Source organism: Episyrphus balteatus, chromosome 2, assembly GCF_945859705.1.
Source record: "Episyrphus balteatus chromosome 2, idEpiBalt1.1, whole genome shotgun sequence".
Taxonomy (NCBI): Eukaryota; Metazoa; Arthropoda; class Insecta; order Diptera; family Syrphidae; genus Episyrphus; species Episyrphus balteatus.
In genome coordinates, this window is record NC_079135.1 from 122,202,533 (window position 1) to 122,217,724 (window position 15,192).

The 15,192-nt window shown below is 32.5% G+C and overlaps 3 protein-coding genes across 4 annotated transcripts in view; 2 read left to right on the plus strand and 1 right to left on the minus strand.

The window, feature by feature from the left end:
• Positions 1-4,196: 4,196 nt before the first annotated feature.
• LOC129911853 (transcription factor Adf-1-like) lies at positions 4,197-5,187 on the plus strand. Its single transcript, XM_055989835.1, has 3 exons — positions 4,197-4,357; positions 4,421-4,589; positions 4,653-5,187. Exons 1-3 carry the CDS (start codon positions 4,204-4,206, stop codon positions 4,969-4,971), a joined length of 642 nt encoding a protein of 213 aa, XP_055845810.1. The 5' UTR covers positions 4,197-4,203; the 3' UTR covers positions 4,972-5,187.
• A 591-nt stretch (positions 5,188-5,778) lies between these two features.
• Positions 5,779-9,526, minus strand: LOC129911851 (uncharacterized). The gene is made up of 4 exons (XM_055989832.1): positions 9,109-9,526; positions 8,970-9,054; positions 8,741-8,906; positions 5,779-6,556 (listed from the first exon to the last, which is right to left on the minus strand). Exons 1-4 carry the CDS (start codon positions 9,423-9,425, stop codon positions 5,823-5,825), a joined length of 1,302 nt encoding a protein of 433 aa, XP_055845807.1. The 5' UTR covers positions 9,426-9,526; the 3' UTR covers positions 5,779-5,822.
• Positions 9,527-11,921: 2,395 nt separating this feature from the next.
• Positions 11,922-15,192, plus strand: part of LOC129911847 (serine-rich adhesin for platelets) — a 117,407-nt gene continuing 114,136 nt past the window's right edge. The window contains exon 1 of one of the 2 annotated variants that reach the window (XM_055989828.1): positions 11,922-13,009. In XM_055989828.1, coding sequence (XP_055845803.1) covers positions 12,581-13,009 — 429 coding nt within the window. In that variant the 5' untranslated portion in view covers positions 11,922-12,580. The remainder of the gene's footprint in view (positions 13,010-15,192) is intronic. The other variant, XM_055989827.1, reaches the window with a different exon arrangement.

Consider the following 15,192-nt stretch of genomic DNA (forward strand, 5'->3'; position numbering starts at 1 on the left):
TTTATTCTTATTTTTACTTTGCTATAATACCCAGTGGTATTTTTTCATTAACATGTTCGCTGTTGACTTTGGAGACTTCAACATTTTTCGTTTCAGCTGCGTACTAGGCTTAATGAGAAGTTTTACATTTCTGTTAATGTTTTTTGAACCACCACTTTCCATTTGGTACAACGAAGTAGGTAAAACAACGATGTAATTGAATATAACTGCATTCAAATGAGTTTGTGATTTTAATTAATCACTTGTTGTTTAGTCTTGATAAGTTTCTTTAAAAAGCATATTTCATTTAAAAAATAAAAGTTAAATCTAAAGTGTACTCCATACTGACAAATGGAAAACGTAAGAAAATTTGATTTCTAATGCGCGTTCAATAAAGAAATCTGAACTTAAAGCTAGCTGTCAATTTTGATGTTGACAGATTATGAAATAAGAACGCAGGAACTGTTTGTCCCAAGTTTAAAGGTACCTACACACGATCAATAGGGGTTTTTCTTTTTTAGTTCTGAACAGAGTCTGAACATTCTGAGCACGAACATTCTCTGAACTGAGCATGTTCTGAGCGCTCTGAATTAATATTGAAACAGATTTGAGAACAAACTGCCACCAAATTACATTTTGTCAATTCATAGTTGTCAAACCCAACAAAGGAAAAAAAAATTATGTTCTAATAATTAAAAATAACATACCCAAGTAAAGGCTTAACTACATACAACACTTTTTGAAAAAGTACAAAGTGAAAATATTTTTTTTCTGGCTAGCGCAATTTTGTTATGATAAAGAGTATAAAAATTGATTTTTAGGCCAAAAAATAAGTTTCCTGCATCATTTGTTTTAATTTCCCACTCCGAAAAACTGTTCCAAATTGCGTTTGAAAATTTTCACTTTTGTACTTTTTCACTTTTTGAGCCAATGTAGTTAAGACTTAACAATTTAACTTGCATAAGGTCCATTTTGTTCGATTCGACAAGCTATAGTTTGTATACGTTTAGTTTAAGGCTTACTTACGCAAGTCATCCATTTTGGAAAGAAAGGATCTAGAAGTGTTAAGAAGAAGCCTTGTAAATATTAGATAAAGAAGACCTTTATAAGACCTGTTTGAACCGCTCTAAAGAAGTCTTGTATATTCAAGTGACAGAAGGCCTCTATAAGACCTGTTCCAAGAGGTTCTTGTAAGTATGCAATGTTTTCACCTGTAAGTATGCAAAGTTTTTATCCTGCAGATATGCAATGTTTGTAACGCATTAAAAAAAAACATTAGGGGTATTCACGATCCGATGCAACTGGTCTTGTATCATTGCAAAAGTGTAAAATCTTACAACACTACAACAACAAAATGTACGGATTAAAATTTTACAACAGTCTTGCACTTTTGCTATACCATAGACCTATTGCAAAATAAAAATACAATAGAGTAAAATTATTTTTGACAGATGGCAGCTCACCATCGCGTCGCCCATGTGTCTTTTTTATTCTGTTTATTATGGTTGTCGGCTTGTCGGTAGATACTCATGTCCCGTAATTTAGTTTCTTTTGATGTAAAATAATTTGTGAAAATTAATTAACCCGAACAAAACAAAGAATTAAATTATGAAAAATGGAAAAAAAAGAAGAAGCAACAGTGGAAGGACAACCTTGTTAAAAAAAAAAAACATCATGGATTTCATTCATGCCTCAATATTTACTATAGATAATAAAAGGGGCGTTCACGATCTATTGTAAAAAAATAAAATTTTACATTTTTACTAGGCCTGTTGCACCAGATCGTGAATACCCCTATTGCATTTCAATGTGAGGCTTCAATTAGCTCCCAATTTTCCACTCATCTTTAAAATTCGAGCATGGTCTACTGGTAAGGTGCTGGCTTGGTATGCAGAGGTACGTGGGATCGATTCCTGGCCGGGCCATGTGATGAAAATAAAAAAATGTGTTCTTTTTCAATTAAAATAATATTCTCATAATTTCAGAACAACAGAAAAAGCAGTGGAATTTCCAAAAAAAGGAAAAGAAACAAAATAGGAAAAAATTAAAATAAATAAAATAATAGCTGTGTTTTTTTGTTTATCTATATAGATTTTGTGCAAAAAAACGACATCGAGATTTTTGAAATCCATGCAAACATTTGGCACCACTGTACATATACTTTGGCAGCTGTCTGTCAAAAATGTTGCTTTTGTTTTTTTTTATTTTAACTCCGAAGTGGAAAGGCCATTACATCCATGTTGGATGCAAACAAAAATTTTCATATGGCCATGGCATCAATGTTGGATTCAAAAAATTTTTTTTTTTACAAAAAAACAAAAATGATCTGTATATTAGGTGTGTTTTTTTGTTTATCTATATAGATTTTGTGCAAAAAAACGACATCGAGATTTTTGAAATCGAAACAATTTACGTGTTAAGCCTGGTACGCTGCTCGCGCTAAATTTTAGCTGAGATAAAATTCCCATACAAGTTATCGATAACTTGTATGGGATCCATTTTATCTCGGCTAAAAATTTTCGATAATTTGTATGGGAGCTAAAATTTAGCGCGAGCAGCGTACCAGGCTTTAAAAACAACAAAAACTTTATCTGTATAGATTTTTGAAAAATCCAGATAATTATCCAGATTTTACTTTCTCTCGATAAAAACAGTAGTGGCAAGGTAGTTTAATTGTTGTGTTCATACAGAAATATCTGAAAATATTAACAAAAAAAAAAAAAAAGCGGAGAAAACGAGGTTTGAAAAAAACTCTCATAGAAAAAAATAATCAAAAATTTGTTTGACATGGTTGCATTGAAATGTTAATATCTCGAGATATACGCAATGCACTTTTCAGATAAAAGTCTTAAATGGATCCTGATAAGATTTTTGAACAAATAAATACATAATATATATATATATATTTGTACTAAAAAAATTCCACACCTGAACGTTAATGTGTCAGTTTGGAATTTTTTTCATACAAGTACCCTCACCGCTACCCGTACCGCTACCGCATACCCTCCAGGGTATGCGGTAACGATATTTGTACTAAAAAAATTCCACACCTGAACGTTGATGTGTCAGTTTGGAATTTTTTTCATACAAGTACCCTCACCGCTACCCGTACCGCTACCCGTACCGCTACCGCATACCCTCCAGTGTGGCCAAGCCTATAGCGGTATAGCGGTAACGATATTTGTACTAAAAAAATTATACACCTGAACGTTGATGTGTCAGTTTGGAATTTTTTTCATACAAGTACCCTCACCGCTACCAGTACCGCTACCGCATACCCTCCAATGTGGCCAAGTCTTTAAGGCTTGGCCACACCGGAAGGTATGCGGTACCGGTACTTGTATGAAAAAAGTTTTACACCTGAATATTGATGTTCCAACTTGGAATTTATGATGTTAGAGTTTTGAATTTTTTTACCACACCCGAAAAGTCTGCGGTAGCGGTACGCGTAATTGTATGAAAAAAAATTCCAAACTAGAACGTCAACCTTCAAGCCTGGTACGCTGCTCGCGCTAAATTTTAGCTGAGAAAAAATTCCCATACAAGTTATCGATAACTTGTATGGGATCCATTTTATCTCGGCTAAAAATTTTCGATAATTTGTATGGGAGCTAAAAGTTAGCGCGAGCAGCGTACCAGGCTTCAACTGAAACTCAAACTTGTATCGAACGTGTATGAAAAAAAAGTCTAAAATTCAATAACATGAATTGAACGCACTCATTGGGCACGTTCAAAGAGCTAACATAAAGCTATCGGATAGCTTTTTGTTGTTGTAAACAATGTTAAAAATTAGCAAGGAAACGAACCATTTTCTGTCAAAAAATAATCTGAAGGTATCCCAGAATTTCTGGTATACCTCAGGTATCCGAGTGATCAGCTGATATACATTTGGCTTTTTTTTATTTTGATTACTTTTCGGGCGATTATTCAGCTTCAAAATAAAAAAAAATTGCAAGAAATAAAGTCAAAGCGATTGTGCAAGTACTATTCAACAATAAAAAAAATGTAATTTGCTCAAAAGAAAAAGTTTCCTCTTCTCAATATTTACATATTTTTTTTAGTAGCTGCTTGGGCAAGCTATCTGGATACCTCTTTGTTCAAAAAGATATTCCAGATACGGGTATCTCAGATAGCCTATCCGATAGGTGTTTGAACGTGCCCATTTATTTGACAAACGACAACGTCAACAAACTAGAAAAAGCAAAACAACAAACAACTCAAGAAATGGCAGACCAATCAACAGATATCGAAATAGTAAAATTCATTGAAATTGTAAAAAGTAATAAAATTTTATGGGATTTAACATATCCCAATCACAAAAACATTAAAAAGAAAGCTCTAGTTTGGAAAAATATATCCGAAGAACTTGGATTAACACGTAAGTAGCAGCATTTTACATTTGTCCCAAAGAACTCGTCCAAATATTCAAATTTATTAATAGCCGAAATTTGTAAGAAAAAATGGAAAAGTTTAAGAGATAGTTGTTTGCGTGATATTAATAGAGATATAATTAAAAAAACAAACTCTGGTGATAGTACTGAAGAGCCAGAAGTCGCTTGGAAATATCGTGAACATATGGCATTCATAAGAGAACATAGAAAAAGCAAAATGTAAGTATTGTATGATTGTTATAAGAAAAAACAATATAAATTGTAATATTATGATCACAAAAGTCGACAAATACCATCAGCAGCTAAAAGACAAAAAGCCAAAGCACACAGCTGGAATGAAGTTTCAAAAAAACCAAATACCTCAACGGAAATGGAGACTACATTCCTGTCGACAATGGAATCCGTCCAGGAATTCTTAAGCGTACCTCGCAAAAGTAAATTAAACAAAACATCGACTTCAGATGATGAAGAGGATGATTTCTTTTGCAAGTCGCTTGTGAAAAAGTTAAAAAAGTTTCCAATAGCCGTGAAGAATGATGCAAAACTTGAAATGCTTCGGTACTTGAATAGTATTGAAAATGCGTTGCCTGTTGACGATTAAATAAGTTCAATACTATGTTTCCACCTCCCTAAATTCGAGATTTAGCGAAGTAAATTTGGAATAAATCTGGAGATTTATTTTAAATCTACTACGCTAAATCTCGCATTTAAGGTAAAAGGAAACAGTATATTTAAAGGTTTAAATATATATTTTTATTTTTGTAAGAACAGTTTTATAATTCTTAAATTATATTAAAATTAAAACTAACTACCATAAGTCTTTTTCTACTTCTTTTTTAAATATTCGAATGCCGAAGCTGGGTATTGCAAAGTTGGATAGTTGGAATTCATAAAAATTATCGATATACATATGCAAATTATATGTTTGAAAAATATAACTTGCATTCACACAGAAACGTGAATAGTGGAATAGGCGTCTAGGAAACATCTCATATCAATTTTGTGTATGTGTATGTAATGTGTATCTAAAGATGATCAGCCTTATTGCGATTTGAAAACATCAATCGATAGGTGTTAAAAATTAAATTTCGATATCTTATTATTTAAGTAAGAAAAGTTTTGAAAGCAGAGAATGGTCTTAACCGTTAATGAAATCTAATTACAAAAATTTCATTAAAAAGTTGACCAGTTTTTTTTTTATTTTATAAATTATGTTTAAAAATCCTAAATTTCAGCATTGTAAATCACAATAAGGCTGGATATCTCTTCATCTGAAGTTCTTAGGAGAACGGATATGGAATATATGATGAGAGCTCCAGGTACTCTCAATTAATCTCAACATGTAAAACTTACATACGCTAGGAACTAAAAATAATTTTACAAAAAAGAAGTGAAAAACTACTAAAAATCTAGTTTTGGTAACATTAAAATGTAAAAAAAAAACATTTATTTTTATTCATACAGTATTTCTACAAGTCCCCCCGCCATGACCATGGAATGCCCCAAAGACATCTGCTGACCCTCATTTAATAAGTATTGTGCCAACTTTCTACGCACTTCAAAGGCTCCTTCTTCCCGATTGTGATTACCGCATCTTCTAACCGAAATAAGATCTTGTATTTCTTGTCGCCATATTCCATCAATTCTTGTCCCATCATAGTTATACATATCACAAAAACCTTCAGGGCAGTAGTAGTTTGAATTATACAAACTATCTGTTGTTTTTATAAAGTTATGCAGCACAGTACAAGCAAGAATGACTTTGTTGGCATTTTTCGGTTGAAATTCAATACATTTGTTTAAAATACGCCATCGAGCAACCAAAATGCCAAATGTATTTTCAGTAATTTCACGTGCCTCGGATAGTCTATCGTTGAAAATTAACTCTGCCGCATCCAATGTATTGCCAAGATATGGTCTCAGTAGATTCATACGCAACGGAAATGCATCATCACCGACAAAAAAATAAGGTACTACCTTATCTGAGTTTGGTAGTTTTTCAGGTGGTGGTAGTTGTAAGTTATTAGAAAATATCATTTTGCCAAATGTTGAGTCAGTAAAATCTTTCCCTTGGTTTTGCTGACTTCCATAAGTTCCTACATCTACAACTGTGAATGTATAATTTGCATTACACACTGCAAGCAGGACAGTACTATAGAAGCCTTTATAATTTATATATTTAGTGCCTGTATCAGAAAGAAATAAATGAAAAACCTGAATAAAATAAGTGCTATTAGTACAGGTAAAATAGTACATAACATCAACAAATTAATAAAAAATTGTTCAACTCATGAAACTTGGCAAAAAGTTTGCTCTTGGGACATGAACCATAGAATCGAAAAAGTGTACAAAAGGTGGAAGGCTGTTTTTCGCGGACAAGAGGTAGGGGGTGAAGGAAAAATATCATTTGTGGAATATCATCATATCGTCGACACAACGCCAAAACCGCGAATCTGCATTTTTGGACATTTCCACTAAAATGCGTCATTTTACTTGTTATCGGTTCCTCTATTCACTGCGTCGATCCCAATCCTCCATCTGTTGCCTAGAAGCCTAAACTATCAATTTCCATTGCACGAGTTTCCATAAGATTGCATGTGTTTCCAAAACTTTGACGCCATTTTTCTCAAAACTACAATTTTGCGGATTCGTGGTTTTGTCTTCGTGCCCACCATATAACACATGTTTTAAGGTATTTTTTGATGCTGAATCTAATGCCAAAAATAAAATCAATACAATTGCTCTAAGAAAAGTTATTGCAGATTAAAAACAAGTGTGCTTGTTTTTTTTACTTTAATAAGTAAAATAATAATCAAAACCCAAGTGAAAACATGATACATTGATGAAATTTGGGATGAAGGTTTTAGATAAAGCAGGGAAAAAGGATTCATAAAGGATAAAGTTCTTATAAATATTTTTGGTGAGTGTTTTTTTGGTGGGTTGATTTATGTGTGAGAAAGCTATCATAACAGCTGGCTAAAATTTTGTTAATTTTTTAAACTTGGTGAAAAAGTTTTGTTTTTTAAAAGAACTAAGAATTTAGAGTCTACAAAATTTTCTTAAATGAAAGGGTTTTTTTTTAAATGATAAAATTCGGAACTAGTACCACAAAAAATGGGAAAACAGCGTTACAGCAATGAAAATTGGTAAAAATGAATCATCTATAAAAGAAACCAAGAATCTAAGCAGTCTATATATACAAATATTTTATGTGAAAGGGTGTTTTTAATATTAGGTTCAAGTGCTGAAGGTTTCAGTCTCAAGTCTCCCCATTTTGTAATATCGAGACGATCTTGTTTTTTTTTTCAACACCAAGTCATTTATGGCACAAAATCCGCATTCCGTCAAATATGAAGAGGGAAAAGGTAGTTAAAGTTTTGTAGCATGTTGTTTTAGGGTATTTGACCTCAGTTTCTTCAGGAACTCAAGTCACCGTTTCTTTTATGCCAAATTAAGTTTTAATTGAGTCATCGTTTGGCAATTCCATGAGTTCTTTTCGATACTTTTTGTTGGAAATAGCATAAAGATTTACTACCATGGGTTGCATCATCCAATTTGGGAAATTGATTTGTTTTAAATCCGAAAATCTTTCTTGAAAATCAGTCGATACATTTTTTCTACAGTTACATTCATAGTAGTATCGGTGACTACTTTTTTGTAGCCAAGGAAAACTTTCAACATTTTTGTTCAAAATGTATTTCTGGCATAGTTCATTGAAATTAACGAAAACAAAGATCTTTGTTCTGAATTTAACAACTTAGGGTGACCAGCGCCGTAAGGCGGCTATAATCCGCTGTGGATTTGGGCCTCAACCAACAAGCTTCGCCAGCCAGCTCTTACCCCCATGGATGGGTCTGAATTTAACAAGAGTTTTGTTTTTTCCTTGAAGCTGTTAAAGTGTGGACACACAAGAATTATAGATTTTTGGAAAATAAGGGTAATAAACCAAAAATTTCAATTGCCCTCGTATATAATCAAATTGCCCCCCTGTGGGGCGTGGGTTCCACGTTGGGAAACACTGGTGTAAAAGGTACTCTTACGAAATATGTATATTAAAAATGCTGTCTATCCTATGAGAATTACGAATAAAATAAGTTTATACATTTTATTCATGTGAAATCAAAAATGATGTGCCACCCAAATGAAATTTGATAAAAACGTTGAATTTGGGATAGAAAGCAAGAATAAAGTTTTCATAAAAAAATTAGGTGAAAGGGTGTTTTTTTCGAAGAGACAGTAAAATCTATAATTGGTCGAAAAAAGTCAATGGTTCGTTTAAAATACCCAAGAAACTTTTTGCCAAGTTTCATAAGTGTAACAATTTTGTTTTAAATGTCTATTTTACATGTACTATATCTGCAGCATCGAACCTGATTTTGGTGGCCGCTTTATCTCAATGTGCTTCCCATCTATAATCCCAACACAATGAGGAATATGACAACGATCGTTTATTTGAGTGCTCATGAATTTCCAGTCATTGGCATTCATTTCTGGCATGTACGCCGGTGAAAGGACTTTCCAAAGCACATCGCAAACCTATCCCAAATTCCAACATAAAAAGTGGATTTAAAACATAAAATTTGATTATTTTTGGCTTACCTCGATTATAATGCTTCGGACAGTTGATAAGCCCATTCTAAAGCTCTCTGCTAGGAACTTAAATGAAGCTCCTTGTGAGAGGTACCTTTTAAACAAAATTTGTTAGTATCTTTTTGTCGTTTAACAAAAATGAACTTACATTAAAGTAACGACCATTCTGCATTCTGGACTTATTGGTCTTCTAATGGATGTTTTTGTTAATTTGGATTTAATTAAAGAAAGAAGCAAATCATATTGCAAACGAGTTAATCTTGTTGCATTAAATAAAAGATCTTCGTCATTTTCTTTTATTTGCTTAAAAGTTGTTTGAAAATATCCTCTATTATGTCTATTTTGATACAAAGGACGTATCCACCATTTACGATTGCGATTTTTGTTTTTATGGATTTTTAAATAAAGATAACACATTTGCATTACCATTGCAATGAGAGCAATTTTTTCTGCGTCTCTTGGCATTTTTAAAAATTACTGTTAAGAGATAAATAAATTAAGATAAATAAAAAAATTATTTAAATTTATCAAGAAGATGGATTGAAACAAATAAACAACGAAGCAAAATCTACCAAAACACAAACAAAACAAACAAATGGCCGGGCGCGTTCAGCTTAAAGATTTTAAAACACAGCTGTTAGCCAAGCCAGGGATGGTAAATTACTTTTTTTGAGAAAACTACTTTTAAGGCTTGGCCACACCGGAGGGTACATGCAGTAGCGGTACGGGTATTTGTATTGTGGATGTGTCAGTACGCTGCTGAAGCGAAACGAAATTTTCCATACAAAATTTCGTTAACGAAATTTTGAATGAAAAATTTCGTTTTGCTTTTCGTTTTTCAGTACGCAGCTTTAGCGAAGAATTGGAGAGTTTTAACTCATTTGTCACGTACTTTTTACTGTCGTGTATATTTTTCTTGACTCTAAGAGCAGTGTTGACGGTATTTTCACTTTTAATTCATTTATTTCTTGCTTAAAAATTATTTTGTGTTGATTTTAAATTAATTTTGAATTATTTTATTTTGACTTTGACAGAATACTCGATGATATTTCTGTGGCAACAAGGAATAACAACATAAGTCAACTTATGTCGAAATTTAGATTTTCACAAAATCTGATGCACAATAAGCGATTCTATCTACCATATTTTTTTCGTATTTTTATCTTAAGCGGTTTATGAATTACAGGTAAAAGAAAAATGACTCTAGCATTGACTTCTTATGGGAAGCCAAACTTTCAAAACGCTCTCCTGAAAAGTTGTAAAAACTGACTTATGTTGTTTTTCCTTGTTGCCACAGATTTTTTCGTTAGCATTTTCGTTGTCGACTTTGGAGACTTGAATTTTTTTCGTTTCGCATCAGCAGCGTACTAGACTTGAATAACGAAAAGCAAAACGAAATTTTTCGTTTCGCTTCAGCTGCGTACTAGTGCCGGGCTACACGGTGTTTTTTCAATCGTCCTTGCCTTCACCAGTCAGGTTGTAGGCAAGAGGGGTGAGGATTTTCCTCTTTTTGACGTTTGTTCCTAGAAATTTGTGAATCGGAACGTGATTGGGCACAACACTGTGTAGCCAGGCTCCTAGGCTTATTTACTATAGATAAGAAGAGGTGCGTTCACGATCTATTGTACAAAAAATAAAATTTTACATTGTTACTAGGCCTGTTGCACCAGATCATGAATACCTCTAATACAAATACAGATAAAAAATCAAGAAAAAAATATTAGACAATAAGTTATAAAAAAATAAACGAACTGACAGATTGGTCTCTGTTTTTGACAAACAAATTTTGACAACGTTCGGAAGATATTTCTTTATTCTGTGTACTGTGGGCCCCAATACCGATATGATAAAAGGTGTGTTTTTTTGTTTATCTATATAGATTTTGTGCAAAAAAACGACATCGAGATTTTTGAAATCAAAACAATTTACGTGTTAAAAACAACAAAAACTTTATTTGTATAGATTTTTGAAAAATCCAGATAATTATTCAGATTTTACTTTCTCTCGATAAAAACAGTAGTGCCAAGGTACTTTATTTGTTGTGTTCATACAAAAATATCTGAAAATATTAACAAAAAAAAAAGCGGAGAAAACGAGGTTTGAAAAAAACTCTCATAGAAAAAAATAATCAAAAATTTGTTTGACATGGTTGCATTGAAATGTTAATATCTCGAGATATACGCAATGCACTTTTCAGATAAAAGTCTTAAATGGATCCTGATAAGATTGTTGAACAGATATGTATATAAAATTACCAAAGTTTTTTCGAAAAATTAGAAATAAAAATAAAAAAGTTTTCACATTTGATTTTTAAGAAATCGAAAAAAAATTCAATATGGGTACCTTCAAACGCTTATAACACAAGAACGACGCAACTAATGTTAATGGTCATGGTCTTAAAATGTAGCTAAGAATATACAGATAATTTTTGGTTTTTTGTGAAAAAAACAATTTTTTTGAATCCAACATGGATGCCATGGCCATATGAAAATTTTTGTTTGCATCTAACATGGATGTAATGGCCTTCCCACTTCGGAGTTAAAATAAAAAAAAAACAAAAGCAACATTTTTGACAGACAGCTGCCAAAGTATATGTACAGTGGTGCCAAATGTTTGCATGGATTTCAAAAATCCCGATGTCGTTTTTTTGCAGTTGCATTTAAAAAAGACCTTAGGTCTTACAGGCATATAGTTAAATTATTATTATATTATTATTATTATTAAAAACACACCTAAAATTTAACAACAAAAATGTAATTTGACGTCATTACAAATTTATTTCACCCCATTGTTTAAAAGTCTCCAAAAAAAACCAAAATGGCTTCCTTCATATCCATTAGCCATTAGCTTCAAGCCATCTTCAAACTGTGTAGACTGGAAAAATTCTGTAGACATTTCCATTTTCATTTTATTTCCAAAAATTCAAAACAAATTCCATCCAACTTCAGTTGAAACGAATTCTCTGTGCTAGTTGGTTGGTCCACGATTTTTATAATAAAAAAAAAATACCAGAAAATATTTATTCTCTAATAAAAAAACGTCGTGTTTGTATAAATTTTTTGAAATCGAATAAAAAACAAAAACGACGAACGACGTCGCTACGGTTTCGTTTCGAGTGTGTGTATTTTACCATTTCTTCTTCTAATAATCTCCCCTTTTAATAGAAATTAGAACCAAAAAAAAAAAATAAGAAAAAGTGCAAACACAAAAGAAAAAAAATTCCAATTTCGAATGCACGAAAAAAGTGCTACGCAAAATCAATAATAATAAAAAAAGTGCACAACAGCACAAAAAAAAAATGTGTGTTTTTAAAAAATAAAACCATCTTTCTTTCACGACCGAAATGTGAGATGTAAATAGGCTGTGGCATCTTTAACACAGCCTCCAAAAAAAAAAATTCATTTAAAAAATTCAAAATAAAAAAAAAGAAAAAATATTTCCAATAAAAAAAATCAAAGAGTTGCAAAGAATTCCAAAGTGAATTTATTCTGTGAAAGAAAATAAAGTAAAAAATCCAACTCGAATTCAAGAAAAAAAAAGAAGGAAATTCTGGAAATAAAATTTGTCTTTTCTTTTTTTAAGTTCTTCTTTCTAAAAATAGTTTCCTCTCGAATCTCGAAATGAGTGTATTTAGTGACTTCCAACGCTTGTGGATGCAACGCTTCCCCCAAAGTTCCCTTTCGGACGCCTGGGAGCAGGACGTCCGCGCCAGTCTCGAACGTCACAAACAGAAAATCCTCGAAATTAGCAAGGAACTCGAACAGGAAACTTTGTATGTGGAATATCTGGAAAGATTGTTATCCGATGTGGAGAAGTATAAAGAAACGGGTGGAGATCCAACAACACTTTTCGAAGCTGCGACAACTACAAGCAATTCACAGCAGCAGCAAGCAGCTGCTGCTACAACAACGATGGCTTCCATTGAGGAATCATCTTTGACAAGTTCGGTGGAGACTGCTCCAACGCTGACCACAGTTGGCCTTCGGGATAGTTTGAATGGGAGCAGCAGCGGCAGTCATAAGATGAACGACAACAAACAGGTTGAGGAGGTGAGTTGTTTTTTTTTTGTGTCTTTCCCTTTGCTCTTTTGTTTTCCCTTCTTTTAGCAGACTTTTGACGACGTAACATTGGTGACGACGAGAAAAGTAGTATTCGATGTCGATAATGGGTGCAGTCGCAGCATCTGTTTTTTTTGTTGTGTGCGAGCTGTGAGTTAAGATGTGACATTGAACAAAATTTGGAACTTTTTTCTTCTCAAAGTGGGAATATATGGAGAATAATCAGAAAATGGGTGCGGCTAGGAGAAGTCACCAACAAACCACACAAATTACCCTCGAGCAAACTCGGCAACTTCGATGAGGTGCAAAAAAAAATAATACTTTTTTTCTTCTATTCTCGTTGTTGTCCGTAGTTGTTCTCGATTTTGTTGTGTGTGAAAATCGATTGGGAGAATTTCTTCTTGGTTTTGTTTAGCTTTTCTATTAAAGTAGGTATCGTTGGGGATTTTTTTTGTACTTCGTATTGTTGTTGGAAGTTACCAATTGACCTTTTTGTTTTGTTATAAGATTCAAATTGGAACTTTTATTTTATTAGAAAATATTCTGATAGGATTTATATTTTTCAGAATGCAATGAGAATTTATGACAAAAGTTTAACCTTAATTCAACATCTTTTGTTTTAAATATTTATCAGTTTTCTTGAGATATCAAAGATTTTCTTTGAGAGACAGTGCAGATCCAAAATGTTTTTAAAAACTGAAGTGCACCAAATCACAAAAAGTGAATTCGTAGATATAACGAGTTAAAATAAATACACTTCCATTGAATCCCATGGTGAATGTTATTCGAACCGAAACGCTTTTGCATCAAACTAATGAGTAGTAGTTTGTAACTTTTTTGGTAAACATTTTCAATCCGTTTATTTAGATAGTAATACAAATCCAAACATAAATCTCGATAATCAATTTAATGGCATTGATAGTTGTCTGATTATTGGAAGTTTACATTTTTCAATTGAGGAAATTGAAAAAGCTTTATCAACGATCAAAGTAGACACAAGACTTGATATAGATGGAATTGCACCTATTATTTTACAGAAATGTTCAATAGTATTTGCTGTTCCTTTACAAATAATTTTTAATCGATCTCTTGAAAGTGGTGAATTTTTAAGTACGTGGAAACGTTCTATCATTACACCAATTTATAAATCAGGAAATAGGCAGGAAGTTTCAAACTACCGCCCTATTTGCAACATCTCTACCGTTCCAAAAATTTTTGAAAAATTGGTTTATGATAAATTAACTACAATGGTAAAACATGTTATCTCTCCCTGTCAACATGGGTTTCTCGCTGGTAGATCTACCAGCACCAACCTAACAATTTTTTCAAACACCATTTTAAACGGGCTCGAAAAAGGGTTCCAATTCGATGTTGTTTACACAGATTTTTCCAAAGCTTTTGATAGGGTGAACCATGATATATTACTTATGAAGTTGAATAAAATTGGTTTTCATTCTAATTTGCTGAACTGGATACGGACATATTTAAAGGGTCGTATTCAGTTTGTTCGTATTAATAATTTTCTTTCATCGCCTATCAATGTTACCTCGGGTGTTCCACAAGGAAGCCATCTCGGTCCGCTTTTTTTCTTGTTATTTATCAATGACATTCCCAATGTTTTTTTTTAAATTCTAGATGTCTAATGTACGCAGACGATTTGAAAATCTTTCGGTGTATAAAATCTGAACAAGATTGCATATTGCTGCAAGAAGATCTTCAAAAATTATCAAATTGGTGTTGGATTAACTCCTTACACCTTAATATTGCTAAATGTCAAAGTATAACGTTTTGCCGAAAACGGACATCAATTAATTTTTCCTATAGTATAAATAATATCTTTTTATCTATAGTAACCTTTAAAAAAGATCTAGGGGTTATTTTTGATCAAAAACTTGATTTCTTAAAACATATAGACTTTTTAGTTGCCAAAGGTAATTCTATGTTAGGATTTATGTTGCGCAATTCAAAGGAATTCTGTGATCCTCACACATTGAAATGTCTTTTTTTTGCGTTTATTAGATCTACTCTTGAGTATTGCAATACTGTTTGGAGCCCTTTGTACGAAGTTCACTCTTTAAGAATTGAGAAAATTCAGAAACGCTTTACAAGGGTATTAGTAAAAAGGCTTCATTGGAACATTGATATGCCTTCCTATGAAACAAGGTGTAAATTAT